We start from the raw sequence: 20,210 nt of genomic DNA, 5'->3' as shown, positions 1-20,210 counted from the left end.
TGGTCTATCTATTATTAAAATTTATTGGACATGATTATTTTATATTAGTGGACTAGTTATAGTTTTCTCACATCACTTTTGAGTACCTAACTTAGAACACCAAATTATTCTGGTCTGGAATCTGGAAGATTCACGTGATATTTGCAATTACTGATAAGGTCACACCTACAAATGATAACGTAAATTATTTAAAATTTATATAAATACATACGTTTTATAAAAATTTAGTTGATATATTGTATTTATATTCGTGGAGTCACATTGTTCAAAGTGATTTTATTTATAATGCTTAACCTGTTACTATAGAACAAATCATTCCCCAAAAAATATACATATAAGTAATTTAAACAGTCAAACACTATTCCAGACAACACTTTTGGAGCCCGAAGAAATGGAATTTAAGACTTAAATTCGTAGGTACCCGGCCCAACAAAATTTCGGAGCCCAACGCATAGAACCAATAAATGGGATGACAGCGCCGACATTCACTTATTGAATACTGATTGTGACTGATTGATAGATCAGGATTCAGGTTCAGGACCCCAGGTGCTGGTTGCATTAAAATTTGACAATATTTTGGTCCCAAAAAAAAAGGCGAAAATTGAAACAAATTAAAGAACATTTCTTCACATAACGCTATGAAGCATGAAGAGAAACATGACAATTGAGTTACCAATGGGTGCTTCCTTGGTTATGTTAGCGTGCTTTACATGTTACCCTCTCCTATGTCCTATTTGCCAATGGTAATGCTAAATTGCTAATCCACTCTCACCACTTACCATTCAGTTATGGGAAGAAAGAAGGGATGAGTGAAGGTGGAAGGGTGGGGTTATAGTGAAAGGTGGCCATGAGGGAGGTGCCACTGTCAGAGAAGGAAGATCCGCAACTCTCCTCATTGCCATTTATGGTCACGTATGAAGACGACGACTGAACCACCACCAGAGATGAGTATGGGTCCTCCACGAACTTCGTTGCATATGCTCCTCCTCCTCCCAAAACCTCCGCTCCAGACCACCACTCTTCCATCAACTCCTCTGCTTTGGTGCGAGCCTCTGGCACAGACATGGCACTCACCCATCAACGAACCAAGAATTGAAAGAAATAAAGGAAGGAAGGATACGGCGTCTGGAATGGTGGGATGGGCCCCCATATCAGCCCTTCCCTTCTCATTGACTTGAGTCAACAACCTTCACACGTGGCCAAATCACGGTGTGCTATATAATACTCGTGACTTGTGGGTGGTGCGCATTGCGCTCTGCACCTAATCTTATGGGGTGGGGTACCTATGTGGTGTGGTCCACTATTGAGTCAAAAAAGTAAGTCTACAATCTACAGAGTCAAAGACTACGCATAGTCTTTCTTATTCTCACCATTAGATCATACATGTCTTCCATTTCATATTTATTTAATCTAAGGATGATCAACATTGGTCATTGAACCAGCATGCAAATGTCCACTTAAAAACACCCTTTCAACATTCATACAAGATTTAAACGGAACTCCAGCGTAAGAACTAACAAGGATCAGGTGGTTATTACACCCTTTTCAATTACAGTCACTGCAGCTATGTTAATCATGGGTCAGGCTAAGGAAGAAACATACCAGTTTTCAAATTGTAATCTAAGGACAAGCTAAGAAATGAAATTAATACCACTATATATCCAGGGGGGAGGATTTTATCACTTTGCAGCTGCACATGTCAATACATGAGACTTGAATTTCTCTAGCTCGCTCAAAACCTCCTCTTCAGGTCTGTAGATTAAATCACTCATGCGCCATATCTGCACAATTTAACTTCAAAGTATCAGCCAAAGCCATGCTCAATAAATAGATAATGAATTTGAGAAATTTTGTTTGGTGCCATACCTGCAATGTTCCCCCACCACCATTACTATCACAGTCATCAGACACACTAACCATAGTCCATGGATCATATGAGTTCCAGTGGAAATCAACAACTTTGTCTCTGTGTACAAATATAAACTTCTTAAGTGACACGTTAACAGAAAAACTACCACATGTCTCGAACAAAAGCAGTAACATATAGGCAAAGACAACAAGGTAATCCCTTAGATACAGTTCTACATGGACGGTGCTTTCATACCTATGACCTGCATGTTGGAAAAACAAACCTGCAGGAGAACTTGCTGTTGTTCCAGATCGTTCTGTGGTTTTACCCACCTGCATTACAAAATAAAAGCGAAAGATGCCAACAGTTAGAATAATTTTGTGGTACAGAGCAGTGAAACACAATCCAATTGAGAGTTAACCTTCTCATAATCCCAAATGTTTAAAAGACCATCTTCTGCAGAACTTCCAAAAATAGATGATTTGTCCGGAGACCACTGAATTAATCATAAAGAAGCAATTAGCATATCTTGTGGCATAACCAGTTAATACTATAATGTTTAAAAATGAAAAATAAAACAGATTACCTGAACAGAAAGAACAGCAGCTGAGTGACCCTCAAATTTATGAACAGCTGATCCAACTCCATTAGATGTAAGTTTGCGGCGGTCAAACATTCTAACAGAATTATCTGCAGACCTAGATAAAGAAGGTAGAACCAGTCAAATAGTAATAGTTCAAACTAAATTAAATAATGAACTAATTCCAAGAAGAACTGAAGTACTGAACAACAGCAGAACATACCCAGTAAGAATTAGATTAACATCATGGAAATTCCAATCAACACAGTGAAGATCAGCATCATGAGCTTTCTCAACCTGTCATGAAAGCATAGGAAAAACGGAATTCAGCTAAATGAAAAAAAAAAAAAAAGGGACAATTATCTGTTACCACAAAATACAGTGAAACACAATTAGTTGTAGATATCAATTTGTTATCGAAAATTTGAATGCATGATTGAGGTAAAAAAAGCATATATACCTTAACTGCAGGACCAGAGCCAGCACGTGCATCCCACAATATTAGACACGAATCATCTCCAACACTACAGAACTCCTGTGCACTTCAGCATGATTACGATGGTGTCAGGAAGTGATGGTTTATTAAAGTTGAAGTTTAGTTCATGAGGACACTACAGGATTTGTTAGGAACCCATTCTCCTCAAAGCTTAAGTTGCAAGGTAGAGGCTTATAACTGATATTATATCTCGAATGGAGTTCATAATAAGGTGAATGGTAAATTTAAAATGGCCACTTAAATGAGTAAATATAAAAATATTGAAATAACTAGTCGGTATAGAGTAAGAAAATTAGTTACTTAAAGGGGCAGAATGCCACATCTTCAACAGTTTCATCATGTCCACAGTAGATACCCCGTGGTCCAACAGATGGGCCATCAGCAGATTTATCATTGCCTTCCCCAGATTTGGTGTTCTGTTTGTTAATTGACCCGCCAGATTTGGAGTCTGCAGCAGATGTTATATGGTCTTCAATGCTCCAGAATACCACCGATTTGTCTTTTCCTACAATGTATGCCACATCTTTTAGATAGAGAATAACCACATCAATAAAAGAGCAGGAATTTAGAGATTCAATTGCTTAATGAATGTCTATAAAGTACTCCAACCTCCAGAAAGCACATATGGCCCAGTTGGGCACATTGCAAGAGCAAACTCCGCATTGTCTTGGTGCCCAGTCAATATCTGCAAGAAGAAAAGGTCTATAAGAAAAAAATCATGAAACAGCATTCATATCAAACAGCAATAACAAGGAGAAAAAATGTATAAATAAATAATGTGACATCAGGAGCTTCTTAAAGAATGGATGATTTAAGAGGACAAAATATGTACTTGCATAATTCAAAGTGTAGATGTCAATTCACTATTATCCGTTCCAACTTATGGTGCACATGGGGTCTGCTCTGACCACAATTGCTATCCCACTTTTCTGTCTAATAGGAAATAGCAACAAGTCTCAAGTATAAAATGGAGGAATTGGACATTTTATTCCACAATTCAACCAAAGAAAACAATGGATAATCTAGCACCAAATTAGTGACAAATTCTCAATTATACGGCTTGAGCATAGCCTTACTTTTACACATGTAGGAAGATGTGTCTGCCTCGTTCTATTTCATTGTACAAAATATATTGAGTTTCTAAAGATAAAATAATGTTACAAAAGACTAACACTCAGTCACTCGGCCGTACCAAATCTGGACGAGAGTTTGTGGCTCCAAGGACAGCATGACGATTAGGCTGAGCTTCAACATCCCAGATCAGAACCTGAATTTTGCGGGTGATAAGATAAAGAAATCACAAAACAAAGAATGAATAATCAAATACAATGGTAAACTAGTTAAAAAAGTATCCACAAAAGTAAAAGATAGGGTTCTTACATTAGGGCTATCTGTATGAGTAGCAACAATATTAGAATGTTGCGGCATCTCCCTAATTCTATTCACCTGCAAATTCGTATCCAAAGGCTCAAAATCAGGTCAACAAACAGCAAGACCTTGATGTTGATAAAATGAAATCAAATCCAACATGGATTACTAATAAGCCATGTACAAATTACAAAAGCAAAATAAAAGAAAACAAAGATGCATGAAAGGAAGTGTAAATTTAGTTTGAATACGTACCTCTCCAGGATGAATGATGGTCTTGTACTTCTTGACAAATGGGGAGCGAGCCTCCTCATTAAACTGAAAAGAAAGAAAGCCATAGCAGCTTAATAGAGACTCAAAGTTTGAAACATGGAAGCAAAAAGGCAAACGTGGCATAAGAACAAGAAGGGACCTGTGAAATGTGGTCTGCAGCTGCAACCCTAGGCTTGACAACATCGCAAGTTGCAATGACCAGAGTATTGGGAACACTACCATCCGTCTAGCACCAACAACAAAACGTACTTAGTTGAAAATGAAACACAAGAATAGCCACCCTCACACTAAATACAATGGAATAATTAACAACTCGTAGATGGCAAAATCAAATGTAATTAAACAAAAATTACAAGTATGAAAATAATAATAAAAATAGATGGCTTGCCTGCTCAGAAAGGTAGAGACGCTGGCGATTCTTGTGAGGAGATTGCTCCAGCTGAGGGCCCCACCTGAAAGAAGAAAAATGTGAGTGTATGAAACGAAGAAGCAAAACCCTAGCGAGAGAGAGAAAGAGAGAGAACCGGCAAGAGAGGGAGGGCCAGAGGAGGTTGTGGTTGGAGAGCCAGTCGTAGAGGACGGGGACAACGGCCTTCCATCTGTTGTACTTGTCTTCAGCATTTGCATTGACGTGCTGCTGATGTTGATGTTGATGGTGTTGTTGCTGTGATCTCTTGCTTTCCTTGGGGGCCTTCACCTGTTGCTGTTGCCCTTCCTCGTTCTTCGGCTTCGGTTTCCTTCCGCGCTTCTTCTTCACCACCACTTCTTNCTCCACCACCACTCTCCATCTTCTTCCAGCTCCTTCCTCTCCTCACTCACTCTCTCCTCACCCTAAACCCCGCCCTTTTTTTTTTTTCTATTTCTCACTCGGCGCCCCCACTTTTCCCCGTTTAGCCTACGTGGACTCAACATTTCACCAGTCATACTCTTCGCATTCATTGCTGTCATAAAAACATTTCTTAATCACTTCTTTTTACGTCTGTACATTTTTCTACATCTAAGGAGATTAAAATTTTAATTTTAATATGAATCAAAATAAGTTCTTAAATTAATTTATTAGAATTATTTTAGTTAATTAGTGTAGAAATTAAAATTATATTAATTAACCAATTTAAAATATTTATTACTTATTTTATCATATTAAAACTGAAGTCTTATTTTATGTAAAGATATCAGTATAACACCTCATATTAGTATTGTGTTATTGCAAATTTGCATTTGAGAATTTGAGATTGAATTGGTCGGTCAATCTCCTCTAGCGATGAGAGAATGAAAAATTAATTACTCTTAAATTAAAAATAATAAAACTCACATATGATAAAAATTATAAATTCAAAGATAATTAAATCTTCATTTTTTTATATTTTATCAATCTCCTCACTTTAGAAAATTCAAATTCAAATTGGTCATCACCTCATTTTTATTTACTTAAGATATTTGGTTGTTACAATATATGTTATAATACAAAATTTAACTAAAAATGTATAATACAATACATTTAAATAAAATAAATATATAATGACTAATTTTGATAGGGTAATTTTGACATGTACAAAAATATTTTTTAAAAACACACTAATGAAAGTATCACTACAATAAAGTTTAGCACTACTTATCCTTTCTATTAAGATTGTATTAACAAAATTCTTAAAGATACTCTTTAAGAACAAAAATTTAATAATATTGAGAATATACGAAATTCTAAAAACATTAACTGTAATTTTTTTAAAAAAAAATATATATATATATATATATTTTAAATAATTTACAAAAGTGTTTCTAAAACATTTATTAACAAAGATGCCTTGTTTTTAATTAATAAAAAAAGTTGCTCAGCCGCAACCAAACATCGCTTGACCGTGACAGAATGCGTAGACAACAGGAGTACATTTCTTGTTGCCTTATAGTATAGTCCCCAGAGTTACGATTTATGACAAGTTCTCTATTATCAGCTACGATATTCAATAGCTGGATGGCACATTTAAACTTTCCCCAATAAAGGTCAGGCTTGAAAACTATATCACCAATTCATAACCTTGTTAAGCATTACAGACAACCAACACCGTCATTGATAGATTAAGAACATAACTCAGATATTAAACTAAAATGTCCGGGGGTAAATTTTCATATAAAGCTATCTGCTTAACAAAACTTTTGCTCATAATCAGACATAAACGCCGCAAGCAATTAGGAGGAACAAGGATCCAAAACCCTGCCAGAGATAGACACGAAGGCGTAAATTTACTATTTCATAACAGTTTCATGTTAGTTACTTAGCGAATACATGAAATACAACCATAACATACCAAGAAAACTGATGCCACTGCCCCGGTTGTTAGCTCCTGAGCAAGGGAACGGGTCTTCCGGGAAGTTGTTGCTTCGTAACTGCATATAATAGGATTATTTTTTTTTTCCGAATGAATATAGAGAATAGAAGTGAAATGATAAGATATCACCTGAACATTTGTATATAGGTTATGAAAAATCCAGCTAACTGGAGTTATTCATATCATGAATGCTTCAATGATTACTGATATGGAACATGGGAGAATTACATCACAAAAGTTAGTTATTGCGATGACTTATAGAGACCCCATACATCTTATGCTAGACCCAAGTTTAATACTTTGCAATTGGATCCTAACATTTCACTACACACTCCCCAACTTAGTGCCCATGCGGGAGTAGCTGTGCACTAGCCCCTTTGAGTAGTTCTGAGAGAACATTGTGACGCTGGCATCATCACTCATATCACTCCTCTTCAGCAGAGAGACAAAGTGGAATGCTTTGATACCAACTGAACAGAACCTTGGGAGAACCATTCAACCACGTCACAGAAGGTAGAAGCTAATTTTGAGCATCCTTATCACTAAAGTGCATGGTAAAGCGGTAAAGACATCCTTATCAATGTGGTGTCACTTAACGTCAGCAAATTTTGAACACAATTAGTAACAAAAAGACTAATGTGACTAACTACAAATATTTGAATGACGAATTTGATTAAAAAATCTTTCGATGACCAATTTGGAGAGCGAGTAATCTTTTAGGGACGAATTTGATCTTTACTCTATAAATTACATTGTTTGCTAAACAGATAGCTCATTGGAGACTCTTACTCCTTTTGTATCCATCGACATGGAAAATCTGCATCCAACACACCTATTGACACATATTTCATTCACATGTTCCCATCTGGACCTCTAAATGCAATTAACTACAGGAAAGGAAGGAATTAGAAAATTCGCCACTGCAAAGTGTAGACAACTCATCCCCACTTCACAATTGAAGTTTCCACTTGCAGATACCATTGCACCAGGAAATGATCATATTTTACAATAACCTCCAAACCTACTTTTCAGTTGACCCTAATAAGCCTCTATCACCATATTTTTAACCTTGCACCAAACTAAATCCAGTACTAATAGTATCGCACCTTCACTAATATAACTCAGTCCAATTAGTTGTAGCTATAAGACCGCTAATCCTAATTTTCCTACAGCCAGTGAATAAATTCACTCCAGTACTTCGAGAATCGGCAGGCTAATTCGCTTGACTAAGTAAAAATCAAATCTACTCATACAACCACTAAATAAAATGCAGATCATGAACGAAATTCGGAAGATGAGAAGGAACTCACATGAAGAAAGATGCAGTTAAGACGAGACCAATGGCGAGAGTAAGAATGGAGAGGGTCGGGTACAATGAATCTGGGACAGGACTCGTTATCGCTTTCGGAGCCTTCCACACAAACACATCCAAAATCAGAGGAAACAAAATTATATATATAACGAATAGAGAAATGTGAAGAAATATCGGTAGAAAACGGGAATTGAGGTTTTGAGGGATCACCATGAGAGAGAGGCAGATCTTGAGCTGTTACGAATCGGGAACCTGCTTGCACGTTGCTGACTTCCAGTCTTGGTTGGCCTCAGTCTCAGACTCTCATGTATAAAACTCTGTCCATAGTGGGCTTGTAATGTATTCAGCCCAACTATCATGGGCCTCGTTTGTACCAATAAGCCTTTTTGGGTACCCAAAGTCTCAGATAATTTTTTTTTAAAATATGGAGTTCGGTACGGCAGCCGCTTAGTTCTTGGCGTGCCGGTGGAGATACCGTCGAAAAAATATGAGAAGCCCAAGTATTATAATTTATAAATTTGTACTCATATTTTCAAGTATTTGTATATAAAAAATATATAATTTATATTTATATTTATTAGAATTTATACACATAAGTCAATATAATTTGTACTCATATTTTTTAGAATTTATATATATAAATTAATAAAATTTATTTGTTAAAAAAAATTTAGTATTTATGAGGACCAAAATTATTAAAAAATGTCTATAACAAGTTTACTATAGAAGGAAATAACAGGCCAAATGTCTTCCAAAGTCGGACACGAACAATAGTAAAACATAGCAAAAAAGCAAAACTGTTTGTTTCCCCTCTTGAATTTTGACGGTGCTACATCAATTTTTGTAATGATCGTTTAGAAGACTTAATCCTCAAGTTTTAAAGCGTGTGTATTTACTTTAAAGCTAACATTATTACAAACTCTGAAATATGATCTGTCTGTTACATACATAGATCATGGATTTTCGTAGAGAGAAAAAGGATACGTTGATTGGTTTATACAAAATGATTTTGTTATAAGCATCGGGCGATGCAGTCGATTTCACGTGAAATTAATAGTTAAAGAGTCGTTAGATAAAAATTTAATCAAATCGTCTAACGGCTCTCAATTATCAATTTTACATGAATTCGACTGAGTTTCTAGCCATTTGTATTCTCTATAAGTTGAAGATACTTGCATGTTCACTGACAGTGCCACCAGAAAGCCGTCTCATAATCTGCCATAACTGCCTGCTTCTTCCGGTCATCAGAGGACCCGAATACGAGTGTCTTCTAAACGATCCAGATTCCTCTTCCTGCCTTCCCAATCTTACCGAACAACTGAATAGTTCTGATGCAACCAATCCTCTCTCAACATCCACATTGCTCACTCTCACATCCAAATCCATATCCTGAGTGGATGATCTTCTTGAACCACCTGCTTCTTCTTCTTCTTCTTCTTCTTTCGCTTCCTCGCATTCATTGCACACGAGTTTTAAGGCCTGCACAACCTCCCCCATGAAAGGCCGGTTCGATACCTCTGGTTGCACACACATTGAAGCAATTGCTGCAACTTTGGCCACACTGTCAAAACTCACATCTCCTCCTAGATCTGGATCTACTATTGCCTCCAATCCTTCTCGACTCGCGAGAAGCGGACGAGCCCAAGCAACAAGGTTTTCTTGCCCGGGAGGCTGTGACATGTCCACAGGCTTTCTTCCTGTTAAAAGCTCAAGAAGAACAACGCCGTAGCTGTAAACATCACTCTTAACAAGAAGGTGTCCTGTCATTGCATACTCCGGAGCCACATAACTGTATGAATTTTTTACACATATCATCAAAATTCAAAAATGAAATGCATTATGCATCATACTTCAGCTAATAGTAAAATTGATTTTTTTACCCGAAAGTTCCCATGACGCGTGTTGATATGTGTCTATTATTATTCTCATCTGTTGCTGTTCGAGCCAATCCAAAATCGGATACTTTTGGTGTGAAATCATCTTCCAACAATATGTTGCTTGATTTGAAGTCCCGGTGTATAACACGGGGACTCGAATCTTCGTGCAGATAGGCTAGACCGCGAGCCGCGCCAAGAGCTATCTTCATCCTAGCACTCCAACCAAGTGGACTACTTTCCCTGTCAACTCCTGTCACAAGTCCACAAAGAAAAAACAAAGCATTTTCTTCAAGTGCTCAACACAATTGAATGCTAACTTAAGACTCAAGCAACCGCATTCAAGTACCATGTAAGTGGGATTCCACGCTGCCATTTGGAACAAGTTCATAAATCAAGCAGCGGACACTTTCCTCGGTACATATCCCAATCAACTTGACCAAATTTCTATGATGAAGACGGCTAAGCATCTCAACTTCAGCTAAGAACTCGCGATCGCCGTGATGATCTTCCCTCTTTATAACCTTGACTGCCACTTTTGTTCCATCTTCAAGGATGCCACCATAAACCAGCCCAAAACCACCTTCTCCAAGTATTCTTGAACCATGAAAATTATCAGTAGCTTTTATAATATCATTCGCACTGAAAGTCTTAGCAGACCCTGTATAAGCAGCAATGCTAGATCGAAATGATGTCGAAGCAGAACCAACCCCACCTCCAACTAATGATGCAGCATTACCTGTGAAATTCACTAGTTGGATACAAAAGAAAATTTACAAGTCTTCAATCATTTAGTTTCAAACATTTTGGCTTGTAATATGTAAATAAAGTTCTGTATTATGATTAACCATCTAGGAGAAGTGATCACGGTTGTCTTACCTGGTGGTTTGGTAAGAGAAGGTTGTGAAAGCCGTGGCGTTGATGCCGGTTGAGTAACATGATCTCCATACTTGAGCATAACCCAGGCTGCTGCTGCGGCAGCACATAACACAACTGCTAGAAAAACTGAAACAGTTATAATGGCAACTATGCCTCTGCTAAGTCCACTTTTATGCTGCCTCTTCTGTATGTCCACGCCAAGGGGCTTTATTATCCCTCCATTATTGCCATCAATGGAATATGGACCACCATCAATGATGGAAATGGTTGAAGGTGGTAAAGGAGGAGAAGGAGCCAAACCTATTATATGTTGGAGGATCCCATAAAAGTTCTTGCCAAAATAGTTATGGAAGAAAATGATAGAAAAGAAAATGGAAGTTCTATATACCTGGATAGCTCACATATAAAACATCATAGTCTCCAAAGTAGGAAGCTTTTATAGCAACCTGTTTATGCCAGAATCTGTTGGAAGTGAAAAGTGCTGTAGTACTGTCAAAGTTTTCACCAAGTGGTACCAAATCAATTAAGACAACCGTTTTCTCAGGTTGCTCGGTTGCTGCATTTGCTCCCATAATCCGAACTTGACTTTGCCTCATGAAAACTCCGGTAGCAATTTCAGAAGCCAGCTCTGAAACCAAAGGGAAGAAGGTATAAAGAGAGACACTGACACGGAGACCGACTCGCATGGGCCAAACACATCTGCAAGGTGCTCCGGGTGGAGAGTTTGTATAAGGTTCTAAGCAGACGGTTGATGAACACTCTGAAAAGTGAAGAACATGATGATGAATAAGGCTCGGAACAATCCAAAGAGCACAGATATTAGCACTTTGCAGCACTAACTTCTGCATAAAATGGATCAAACAAACAAGGTTCTAACCTTCATTTGGAGGTGGGGGTGGCAATGCTCGAACTTGAGGCGGGGATGGTGTCTTTGAGGGAGAAGGAGCTACTTTAGGGGGAAGAAATGGAGCTTGCACTTGCAAATACAATTAACAAATGCATGCTAATAAGTAAATAATAATGAAATGGCAAAATATCTAAACAGAAAGTTTCTAAATAATAAGAATGGAATTTCTATAACATAAAAAGGATGAAGGCAGTCATTCTTACTTTCAGTTGGGTGAGGAGCAAGTTCGATTGATGATGAAGGAGCCGACGAAACTTGGGTCATGGGTGAATGAGTAGGAGAAGAGAATGAAGGAATTGAAGAACCTACCATGCAAAATATAAAATAAAGTAATAATAATAATTAGAAATGATCTTTGTTTACCTATAGTACTAAAAGAATAAGAAAAAAAGGTTATAGTACTTATATAGTACTTTGGTTCATTGGAGGTGAAACATGATGCCTTTCCCCACTTTTTGGTTGTAATGAAGGAGGAATTGCTTTACCTAACATAGAAAACGGTTATATTTTTAGTTGAACAAGGAAAACTTCATTTGTAGCACAATTTAATAAATCAGGTAATACTGCAAACCTTGATGATTTGAAGGGGAAGAAGAAACCATGTATGGTGATGGTGGTGGAGGAGCAGAACTGGCAGTTGTGTTCCTTGTATGATGATGCTCAAGTGATGAGGCAGAAGGTGACAATGCAGGCGTATGCTTTTCTTTATTAGGAGTTTTAGTCAATGGCTCATGATCATGATCAATTTGCCTTGCTTTATGTGCAGCAGGAGCTACATTTATAAAAAAAAAAATAATAAAACAAAATAAAGGGTTGCATATATTTTGAAACTATTTCCAATGGCATTCTAATATGATGTATATATTTGCATTTTTTCAGTATTTTGAAAAACAGTTTATAGCTTATGCTCTTATTTCAGTCTTAAAAGTTTTAATGTTACCCTACCTTGAGCAGGGGAATGTACTACAGCTGGAAGTGGCTTTGGTGATTTGTACAAAGGTACAGCAATTGGTGGTGCATCACCATTTTTCCAATTGAAGCTTCCAGAAGAAGATGACTTGGGAGAGGCAACAGGTGCTGCACCACATGTTTTTGCACTAAATAAGTTTCATGAAGTGAATTATGATTGCACTATAGCATTTGAACATAAAAGAAAGTTAAGCACACACAAATGCTGAAGTAACCACAAGCACAGGCATACTTCATGACACTGAAAGAATCTTTGTTAACATCAAACCTGGTAATGTTGATGGAATAATTGGATGGACCAGTGGCGGATTCACTGGAAATGAACTTGGTGGTGATGCAACAGGTGCTGCATGAATTCAACAACATAAGAAATAATGATAAAATTTATCAGACTAAGTTAATAAAATATACCAGGCAATATGGATGGACTAATAGGGTGTGCTTCTGGTGGTGGAGGAGAAGGATTATGCTCCGCTTTCCATGGTGGTGATGCAGCAGATTCTGTGCTTCATTTAATGGGAAATACGAAGTTTAGAACCACATAGTATGGCCTGAAATTGACTTGAAACCAGAAGCATTAAGGTGGCAACTTTAAACTTTTATAACATGCCTGGTGTAACTGGTTCTGAATTGTGACCTTTCTTTGTGCCCTCTTGAGGAGGAAAACTTCCATTATCGCTTGGTTGGATGCTTGGTGAAATTTTCGGCAAATTGATAGAAGGTGTTGCAGCTGGTGCTGTTCAAGTATTCAGTAGAAGAGCATAAATAACAACAGGAATCTGTTGAATATGAAAAATAGAAAGCCATGGCAGTGAGAATTCTAGTGACAACATGAAATGCTAGAACTTTTTTTGTTTTCCCTAGTGGTGGACTTGATCTAAAGGGCAGCGGCGCATTTCCTTGTGGCGTTGATGGCAAAGGAACAACCTCATGTGGTGGTGGTGACAATGCTATAGTAGTTGGACTTGGAGTTGTGGATGGTTCTATGTCCTTATCATGCTTCTGAGGAGTTGGAGCTGATGCAGGAAGTGGTAAAGCATCCGGAGGAAGCAAGAATGACCCTTCATTGTGAAAAACTGAAGCATTTAGCTCGGATGATCCGAATATTACTTAATGGACTAATGTAATGAGATTACCATTTGCTACTGCTGGAGAGCTTGGGGCAATGTTAGTCCATGAACCTATTGCTGGAGATGGAGGTACAACCAGGCCTGAATGAAGTTATAGAACATCCACATACCATAAGGTAAGTTATCAAAGATCAAAATTTACATTTAGATATGGTGACATACCATGTGGAAGTAATGGTAAACTTGGTGCATTGCTTCCAAGTGAAGGAATCACAGGAAGGAATGCTGGAGATGGAGATACAGTGGACCCTGAAAAAAAGATATTATCATATGAATGCCCAAAATTCCGTGGAACAAAAGATTAAAATTTCCATCAGCAAACATATGGGTAGAATCAGTAATTTCTTCTACAAATTTGTCATTTTGATAAAATTGTAGTCACCCACATTGTCATGTCATAAAGATCAACTCGTTTCAAATCCCAGCAGTAACTTGCATTATGTTATACTACTCAAAATTAGGCTTTGGATGCAATGCAAAAGGACAAACAGATAGAAGGCATCTCCTACTCCATTCTATGGCTATTCAAACCAATCATTTAACTGTAAAATTTAACACAGAAGTTAAGTTTAGGTTCACTGAGATATAATAACATCATTGTTAAAAAGCAAGAATGTTGACCCATATCAAGTACTTCAAGGTTCTAGACTAAGAATAAGTTTGTTTTGCAAAGTTTACAGAGGACTAACATCAATGAATTATTCTGAAGATTAAGCACCTACCTTTGGATCGTGGGACAGCAACAGAAAGAAAAATGATGCAGAGCTTAAGAAGTTGCAGCATCATTGCCAATACCACCCTCATCCCATACCAGTCTCCAACTCCAAGCACAACCTTCTCAAAAGGCCAACACTTTCTAACAAATGAGGAATAAATTACAGACACTAAAGTTGGTAACTTGAAGCAAGAACAAAGAAAAAGGGTAAATGGATTTAGAAGTAGGAGAAGAAGGCCCACATATAGTGACACTGAAGCAATCAGAAAGCTGTTTTTGGAAAACGACAACACCCAAGAACATGTGTTCCTTGAGAACAAGAGCAATGGAATTAGCAGAGATTAGAAAATTCCATGGGAGTGGTAAAACTTGATTAACCTTTTTGTTCTCTTATTTTCACCTGAAGTTAGTTGCTTAAACAAAGTTAACATGGATCCAAAGAAAGAACAAAACATCACACGTGTATTTACAATTCAGAATCACAAGAAAACTCCTTGTCCTCTCTAAGAAGAGGCAGTCACATATGTATATATTTTACTAATCTTAGGTAAGGCAAAGAGGGTGTATTTTTTATTTTTTATTTTTTATATGTATTTAACTAATCTTCTGTGATAAGGTAATAATAATGTAATGTGGTTATGTCAGTGGAGGAACATAAAAAATAAATGAATTGGTTCAGTTCAGTTCTATATCTATATAGGTTGCCTAGTTGCTTTTACTTCATTTTTGGTAGCTCCTGTTGGCCATAATAAGATAGTGATTTATATTGAGAATAAGGGAGTGTTTTACCTGTCAAAAACTCATTCTGACACATCACACTCCCACATGCTCTCATTTTACTATGACTTCCGTGACACTTAATAATAAATGGTGCATTAAAGGAGTCATCACAAGCATTAAATTAAAGATCTACTGTATTTAAATTAAAAGGCCTAGCAGTCAGTCAGAAAATAAAATTAAAAAAAATAATGACTACTACAGTATTAATTACTACTTGATCCATCACAAGCATATGAAGAAGTGTAATCTAATTGGAAGCTGGTGTGAGTGTGAAGAGTCCTCCAATTTATTTGTTTCATTCAAGATAGATATTAATGAAAAAGATGTGGCGCCCGTGACACTCTTTATAGCGGACAAAAGGTAAAAACTTGACACATTGCTTGTCAGTTAGTACTCATAACTTAGTAAAATGTTATATCAAATTAAAGATAATAAGAATTTAGATAATATCTTTTTTGGTCACTGAATTTCACCCAACAAGTACTAGAATGACAAAATTGAAATTTACACTTTATAAAGAACAATTAGTCATGATTAATGTGGATTTAATTATACTAGTTGGATGAGAAGGAAAAGTTCAGATAAGGTAATACTTAATTGTCACAAGAGTCGCAGCAATTTAATCATGGTTCTTGTATATTACTACCAAAACAAAAGCAAAAGATGTGGACTAATAATAATACAAGACATGACAGTTGATGAAGCAATTAGAGGCAAAAAAATAATGTGTTCTTTCTTCCTTCTCTCACTCATACCTATACCCAAAAAAATAATGTATGGTAGTTTTCTTGGATTGTAGTGCAATGGGCAGTGGGCACTACCATCAAGATGGCGGTGCAAACTCTCTGCTGTAACACTAGGAATCATCCCCTTGGGACCCATCTCCAACCTTATTAGCAATAACTATATAATTAACAGAGTTGCATCACTAAGCATTACTATATATCCTTATTATTATTTATTATTATATACGGTTAGTGGAATCCAGTGCCCAGATACTTCATTGCTGTTTCCAGCACTTAAATTTTATGTGCATGCACGCACATATAATTCCGATGTTTATCTCAACTAAGGGAAATTGGCTGAAGCGTTCTCGGATTGATAAATACATAATTCGTTAGCTACGGTGCGAAAAAAAAAAAAAGAAAAAGACAGGGGGCAGATGATTTGAGACATTCTTGGGATCCACCGACAGCTTCCCTCAATCATCGATTTCATTTGAGGGGCAGATTGTGATCAGTTTATTTATTATTTTATCTATGTAATATGTCGGCTTAACAAACCACAAAGGAAAATTCTTGTAAACACATAATACAGCGTTAGGCCGCTACTTTTCAATCTAAATCATACTCTTGTGCGTGAAGGAATTCCTCACCAACGAAATGATCAAATGAAAGATCAAAGTACGGCCACATATGCCCACATGAGACATAGAGATACCCTCAGATTATAGATTTTCGGACTCCAATCAAAAGTTCAACGCATGAACCAAAAGGGAGAGAGAGAGAGAGAGAGAGAGAGAGAGAGAGAGAGAGAGAGAGAGGCTACATAATACAAACTACTACTAACTAAACAGAATTCAATTTCCATAACAAGGGCCTTTCATAAACCAGTAAAATTATTTGTCTATAAAATATACACTGTTAACTCTACGAAAACTACCAGCACAAATATTGTAAGTTGTAACATCTAAATAATATCGTACAAAATGATACAAATTCACCGGTTGAAAGTTGGAACAAACTTCCCTCACCTCACCCTCAACTAAGCCAGCTTGTTTCAGAGCTTCAATGCAGCTCGTGCAAGTTGGTTGCTGCATACAGCTTGATAGAATAGCGACTTTAGATTTATGATTCTTCACTTGAAATATATCCTAACCCAAAGTTGAGGTGGCATCTCCACAATGCACATCTGATTGTCACATTACAATTCATCAACCATGTATAGAAAGAAAGATGGCACAGGGAATCCGTGTTAAGAAAGTGGAGATTTACCGTGGAAACTGCTGAGAAAAATGTCAGATCATGAAGTCTCATGAACACCAATTCATGTCACATAATGAACAACTGAAAAGTCAATTGATTCCGACAATCAAGCAAACAGGAAGTTGATGATTACAAAAATAAATATGTACCTTTTAATTTGGCATTCAGCACCTAAAGCAATTGGACATTTAACCAAAAGAGACTGTAATCACAAGTGGCACTGCTGAAAATTGAGTCTTCGATGTATGAACAATTAACAGTTTGGATCATATTCTTGAAATCGGCTCTTGAAATCTTCTACAATTTTCATTTCTTCCTCTTTGTTATGTTTGCGATTCCTCCAGTCTGCATTGTCTGCCATATTGAGCAACCCTGCCAGGACCTGAGTCAAATTTATAAGCTCCAATCTTAAACTGATGAGTACAAGAGTAATTTTCCTTATAAGAAAAAGAATGATAATCGTTGATGTCCTCTTGGGAAAAAAAAAAAGACTGATTAAGAAGTATGTGATTCATTCTTATATTAGCATAGCATTCCATCAGTTAAGTGCCTACCTCACGTCCAAATTGGGCAGGGAATCTCACTTTCTCCTCAACACGGTGCAGCAGAATTGTGCCTCCTGGGATTTCGGCATAGAACAAACTTGACTCCCCATCAGCTTGTGTCTTCAGAAATTTTCTTCCATCAGAAATGCTATCAACTTTGTCACAACAAAGAACATAAGAATGAATATAAACTCTAAAACGAGTCAAAGTGTAGATCATTTTCTAGAATAAACAAATTAGAATTGATTTCTCAAGTCATGTCATTAGTAAGTTAGAACTAATAACAAGAAATTACAAAGAGGGGGAAGAAAGGTTAGTCAGAAGCAGACAGAACAAAAAATGAAACAGGAAGCATGACCAGAAGATTAATACTTACAACTCTTGGACACAAATTTAAATCCCATCTTTTGTGCAGCTAAATTGAATGCCTTTTCAACCATAACTGCCTTGGAAGATGGAATAGGAATGGCCTACATGTAAGAGCAGAAATCACATAATAAGAATGAAATTCAAACATATTTGACAAAATACTAGTGTTATTAAGCAGAAAATAGCTGACCCAAAGGGGAAAAAGATAAACAGAGTGGACATCTACAGTGGAGTCAACATATCATAGAACTAGAAAAGGGACAAGAAGAAAGTTAGGGGAGGAGAGGCAACCTCACGTCAAGCAAAGAGCTACCCAATCAAGTTACAAGTATTACTTATTTTACCTGAAGATTTGCATGAGTGCCGCGTATGGAAACCCACTCAAAAAAGATGACTTCCTTTCCCTGGCTCTTGCAATACCTCTGAAGACTGTTCTGAAACCGACAGAGCTCAACTTCAGATTCAGATGACAGAGACAAGGTACTTGGCATATGCTCAACTGGTACTATCAGCACATGGTCTTCAACAAGTGGACCTTTAGCCAGTGCCAAGTAGTAATTTTCACCAATGCTTATGATCAAGTGAGACTCCACATTGGGGCTTGACAAGCAAAACCAACATTCTTTTGATCTGCAGTTGTAATGTAAAGATTTGTCAAACAAAAAGCTAAAAAATAAAATTCTGAGTGAACAAGAAAGATCTCAAGTAAATGAAGACGAGGAGTAAGACCTAGTATTTTCAGATCCAGGCCGCCTAGAAGGAGGCATATCGCCTTCATTCTGCAAACTGTGCTTAAAGCTGCAATCTGGACCCCTTTCACATTTTCCTTTATTCAAAAAATCAAAGCAAACCCCTCTCTTATATTGTTCCCTTGCATCCCCATCGTGTCGAAAATTGCACTTCTCTCCACGTGGGCAAGAACCAGAAGATACAAATTTGAAACATATTTTTTCCCCTTCCCCAGCATCATGTCTTCGACGCTTTTGAGAAACATCATATCTCCAATATTGATCGTCAGACATCACATCACCAGATCTCTTAGAGACATCCTTCGGAGATGTACTTTTTTCCATGAGTGTGTATGGTGATAAGGTGCTATTTGTGGTTTTCATGGCAATCTCAGTGGAAGACATGGTAGATGCTGGAGTGGGAGAAAGTGCATGAATAAATTTCTGAAAAGAGGTGAAGAAATTAACAATATTGAAAAGCTATTAACCTTTTAAAGAGAGCAACTAATAAGTAATAACACACAAATAAATTGTGCATAGCTGGTTAGGGCTGGTTAGGGGCATTCCTCAAAAGAATAAGACATTTTCTAACCAAGAAACTTATCAGAAATATGACCAAATGAAGAATCATGGAGGAACTACTAATCAAAATGAAGGATAGATGATGAAAGAATAAGTAAATGGCCAGACCTGCTTATCTTTATTTCCAACAGAAGCAAGCCCTATGAAACGAGTCACATGCACAGCATCAACATTGGAATATGGTTCACGGGTATAGTATATACCTTTAGTGCCTGCAATATGGTAGCTGCAAACAAAATAATAATAATAAATAAAATGATGATCAATAAAGATTAACCTCCTATGTTAAAGAACTTCATGATGTCCCCTACAAGATTAATACTGAGTTAATCTCAATAGTCCAACCAAATTCCATTTTCCTTTAAATGTTTGTGGGATTGTCATCTCCAGACTCCAGCGATATGATTAAAAGTAAAAAAAAAATCTTCTATAAAATCAAAAATACAGTTGAACACAAAAATCAGTCAACTGAACAAGTATGCTGAGGGTCCTTCCCACCAGAGCTTGAAGTGCACAGTTTGACCAAATATTGTGAAATCAGG

General features: G+C 37.0%; 4 protein-coding genes across 4 annotated transcripts in view; all 4 read right to left on the bottom strand.

Annotated features, from left to right (window-relative positions):
* Window positions 1-1,426: 1,426 nt before the first annotated feature.
* LOC107496631 (WD-40 repeat-containing protein MSI4) lies at window positions 1,427-5,505 on the bottom strand. Its single transcript, XM_016117941.3, has 16 exons — window positions 5,466-5,505; window positions 5,091-5,373; window positions 4,955-5,018; window positions 4,706-4,792; window positions 4,549-4,611; window positions 4,306-4,371; window positions 4,118-4,192; window positions 3,535-3,610; window positions 3,226-3,430; window positions 2,890-2,971; window positions 2,653-2,726; window positions 2,436-2,547; window positions 2,271-2,345; window positions 2,105-2,181; window positions 1,867-1,966; window positions 1,427-1,781 (listed from the first exon to the last, which is right to left on the bottom strand). The coding sequence occupies exons 1-16, from the start codon at window positions 5,503-5,505 to the stop codon at window positions 1,680-1,682; spliced, it is 1,581 nt and encodes a 526-aa protein (XP_015973427.2). The 3' UTR covers window positions 1,427-1,679.
* A 1,048-nt stretch (window positions 5,506-6,553) lies between these two features.
* Window positions 6,554-8,504, bottom strand: LOC107496649 (uncharacterized). The gene is made up of 4 exons (XM_016117959.3): window positions 8,416-8,504; window positions 8,204-8,304; window positions 6,873-6,951; window positions 6,554-6,778 (listed from the first exon to the last, which is right to left on the bottom strand). Exons 1-4 carry the CDS (start codon window positions 8,416-8,418, stop codon window positions 6,731-6,733), a joined length of 231 nt encoding a protein of 76 aa, XP_015973445.1. The 5' UTR covers window positions 8,419-8,504; the 3' UTR covers window positions 6,554-6,730.
* A 592-nt stretch (window positions 8,505-9,096) lies between these two features.
* Window positions 9,097-15,166, bottom strand: LOC107458134 (receptor-like serine/threonine-protein kinase ALE2). The gene is made up of 17 exons (XM_021143523.2): window positions 14,687-15,166; window positions 14,127-14,213; window positions 13,971-14,045; window positions 13,681-13,895; window positions 13,445-13,574; window positions 13,246-13,335; window positions 13,103-13,180; window positions 12,811-12,942; window positions 12,437-12,637; window positions 12,279-12,350; window positions 12,069-12,170; window positions 11,836-11,934; window positions 11,347-11,718; window positions 10,959-11,258; window positions 10,429-10,818; window positions 10,086-10,332; window positions 9,097-9,994 (listed from the first exon to the last, which is right to left on the bottom strand). The coding sequence occupies exons 1-17, from the start codon at window positions 14,766-14,768 to the stop codon at window positions 9,361-9,363; spliced, it is 3,306 nt and encodes a 1,101-aa protein (XP_020999182.2). The 5' UTR covers window positions 14,769-15,166; the 3' UTR covers window positions 9,097-9,360.
* Window positions 15,167-17,042: 1,876 nt separating this feature from the next.
* The window catches only part of LOC107496659 (zinc finger CCCH domain-containing protein 64), a gene marked incomplete in the record, with an annotated part of 4,294 nt that continues 1,126 nt past the window's right edge, over window positions 17,043-20,210 (bottom strand). Inside the window, 8 exon segments of the mRNA XM_052252901.1 lie at window positions 17,043-17,370; window positions 17,454-17,525; window positions 17,594-17,826; window positions 17,999-18,144; window positions 18,366-18,459; window positions 18,703-18,988; window positions 19,088-19,530; window positions 19,777-19,894. Coding sequence (XP_052108861.1) covers window positions 17,698-17,826; window positions 17,999-18,144; window positions 18,366-18,459; window positions 18,703-18,988; window positions 19,088-19,530; window positions 19,777-19,894 — 1,216 coding nt within the window.

The sequence above is a fragment of the Arachis duranensis genome, chromosome 1 (assembly GCF_000817695.3).
Source record: "Arachis duranensis cultivar V14167 chromosome 1, aradu.V14167.gnm2.J7QH, whole genome shotgun sequence".
In the NCBI taxonomy this organism is placed as follows: domain Eukaryota; kingdom Viridiplantae; phylum Streptophyta; class Magnoliopsida; order Fabales; family Fabaceae; genus Arachis; species Arachis duranensis.
The sequence above is the reverse complement of the archived record's forward strand: the minus strand, read 5'-3'. Positions and strand labels throughout refer to the sequence as shown.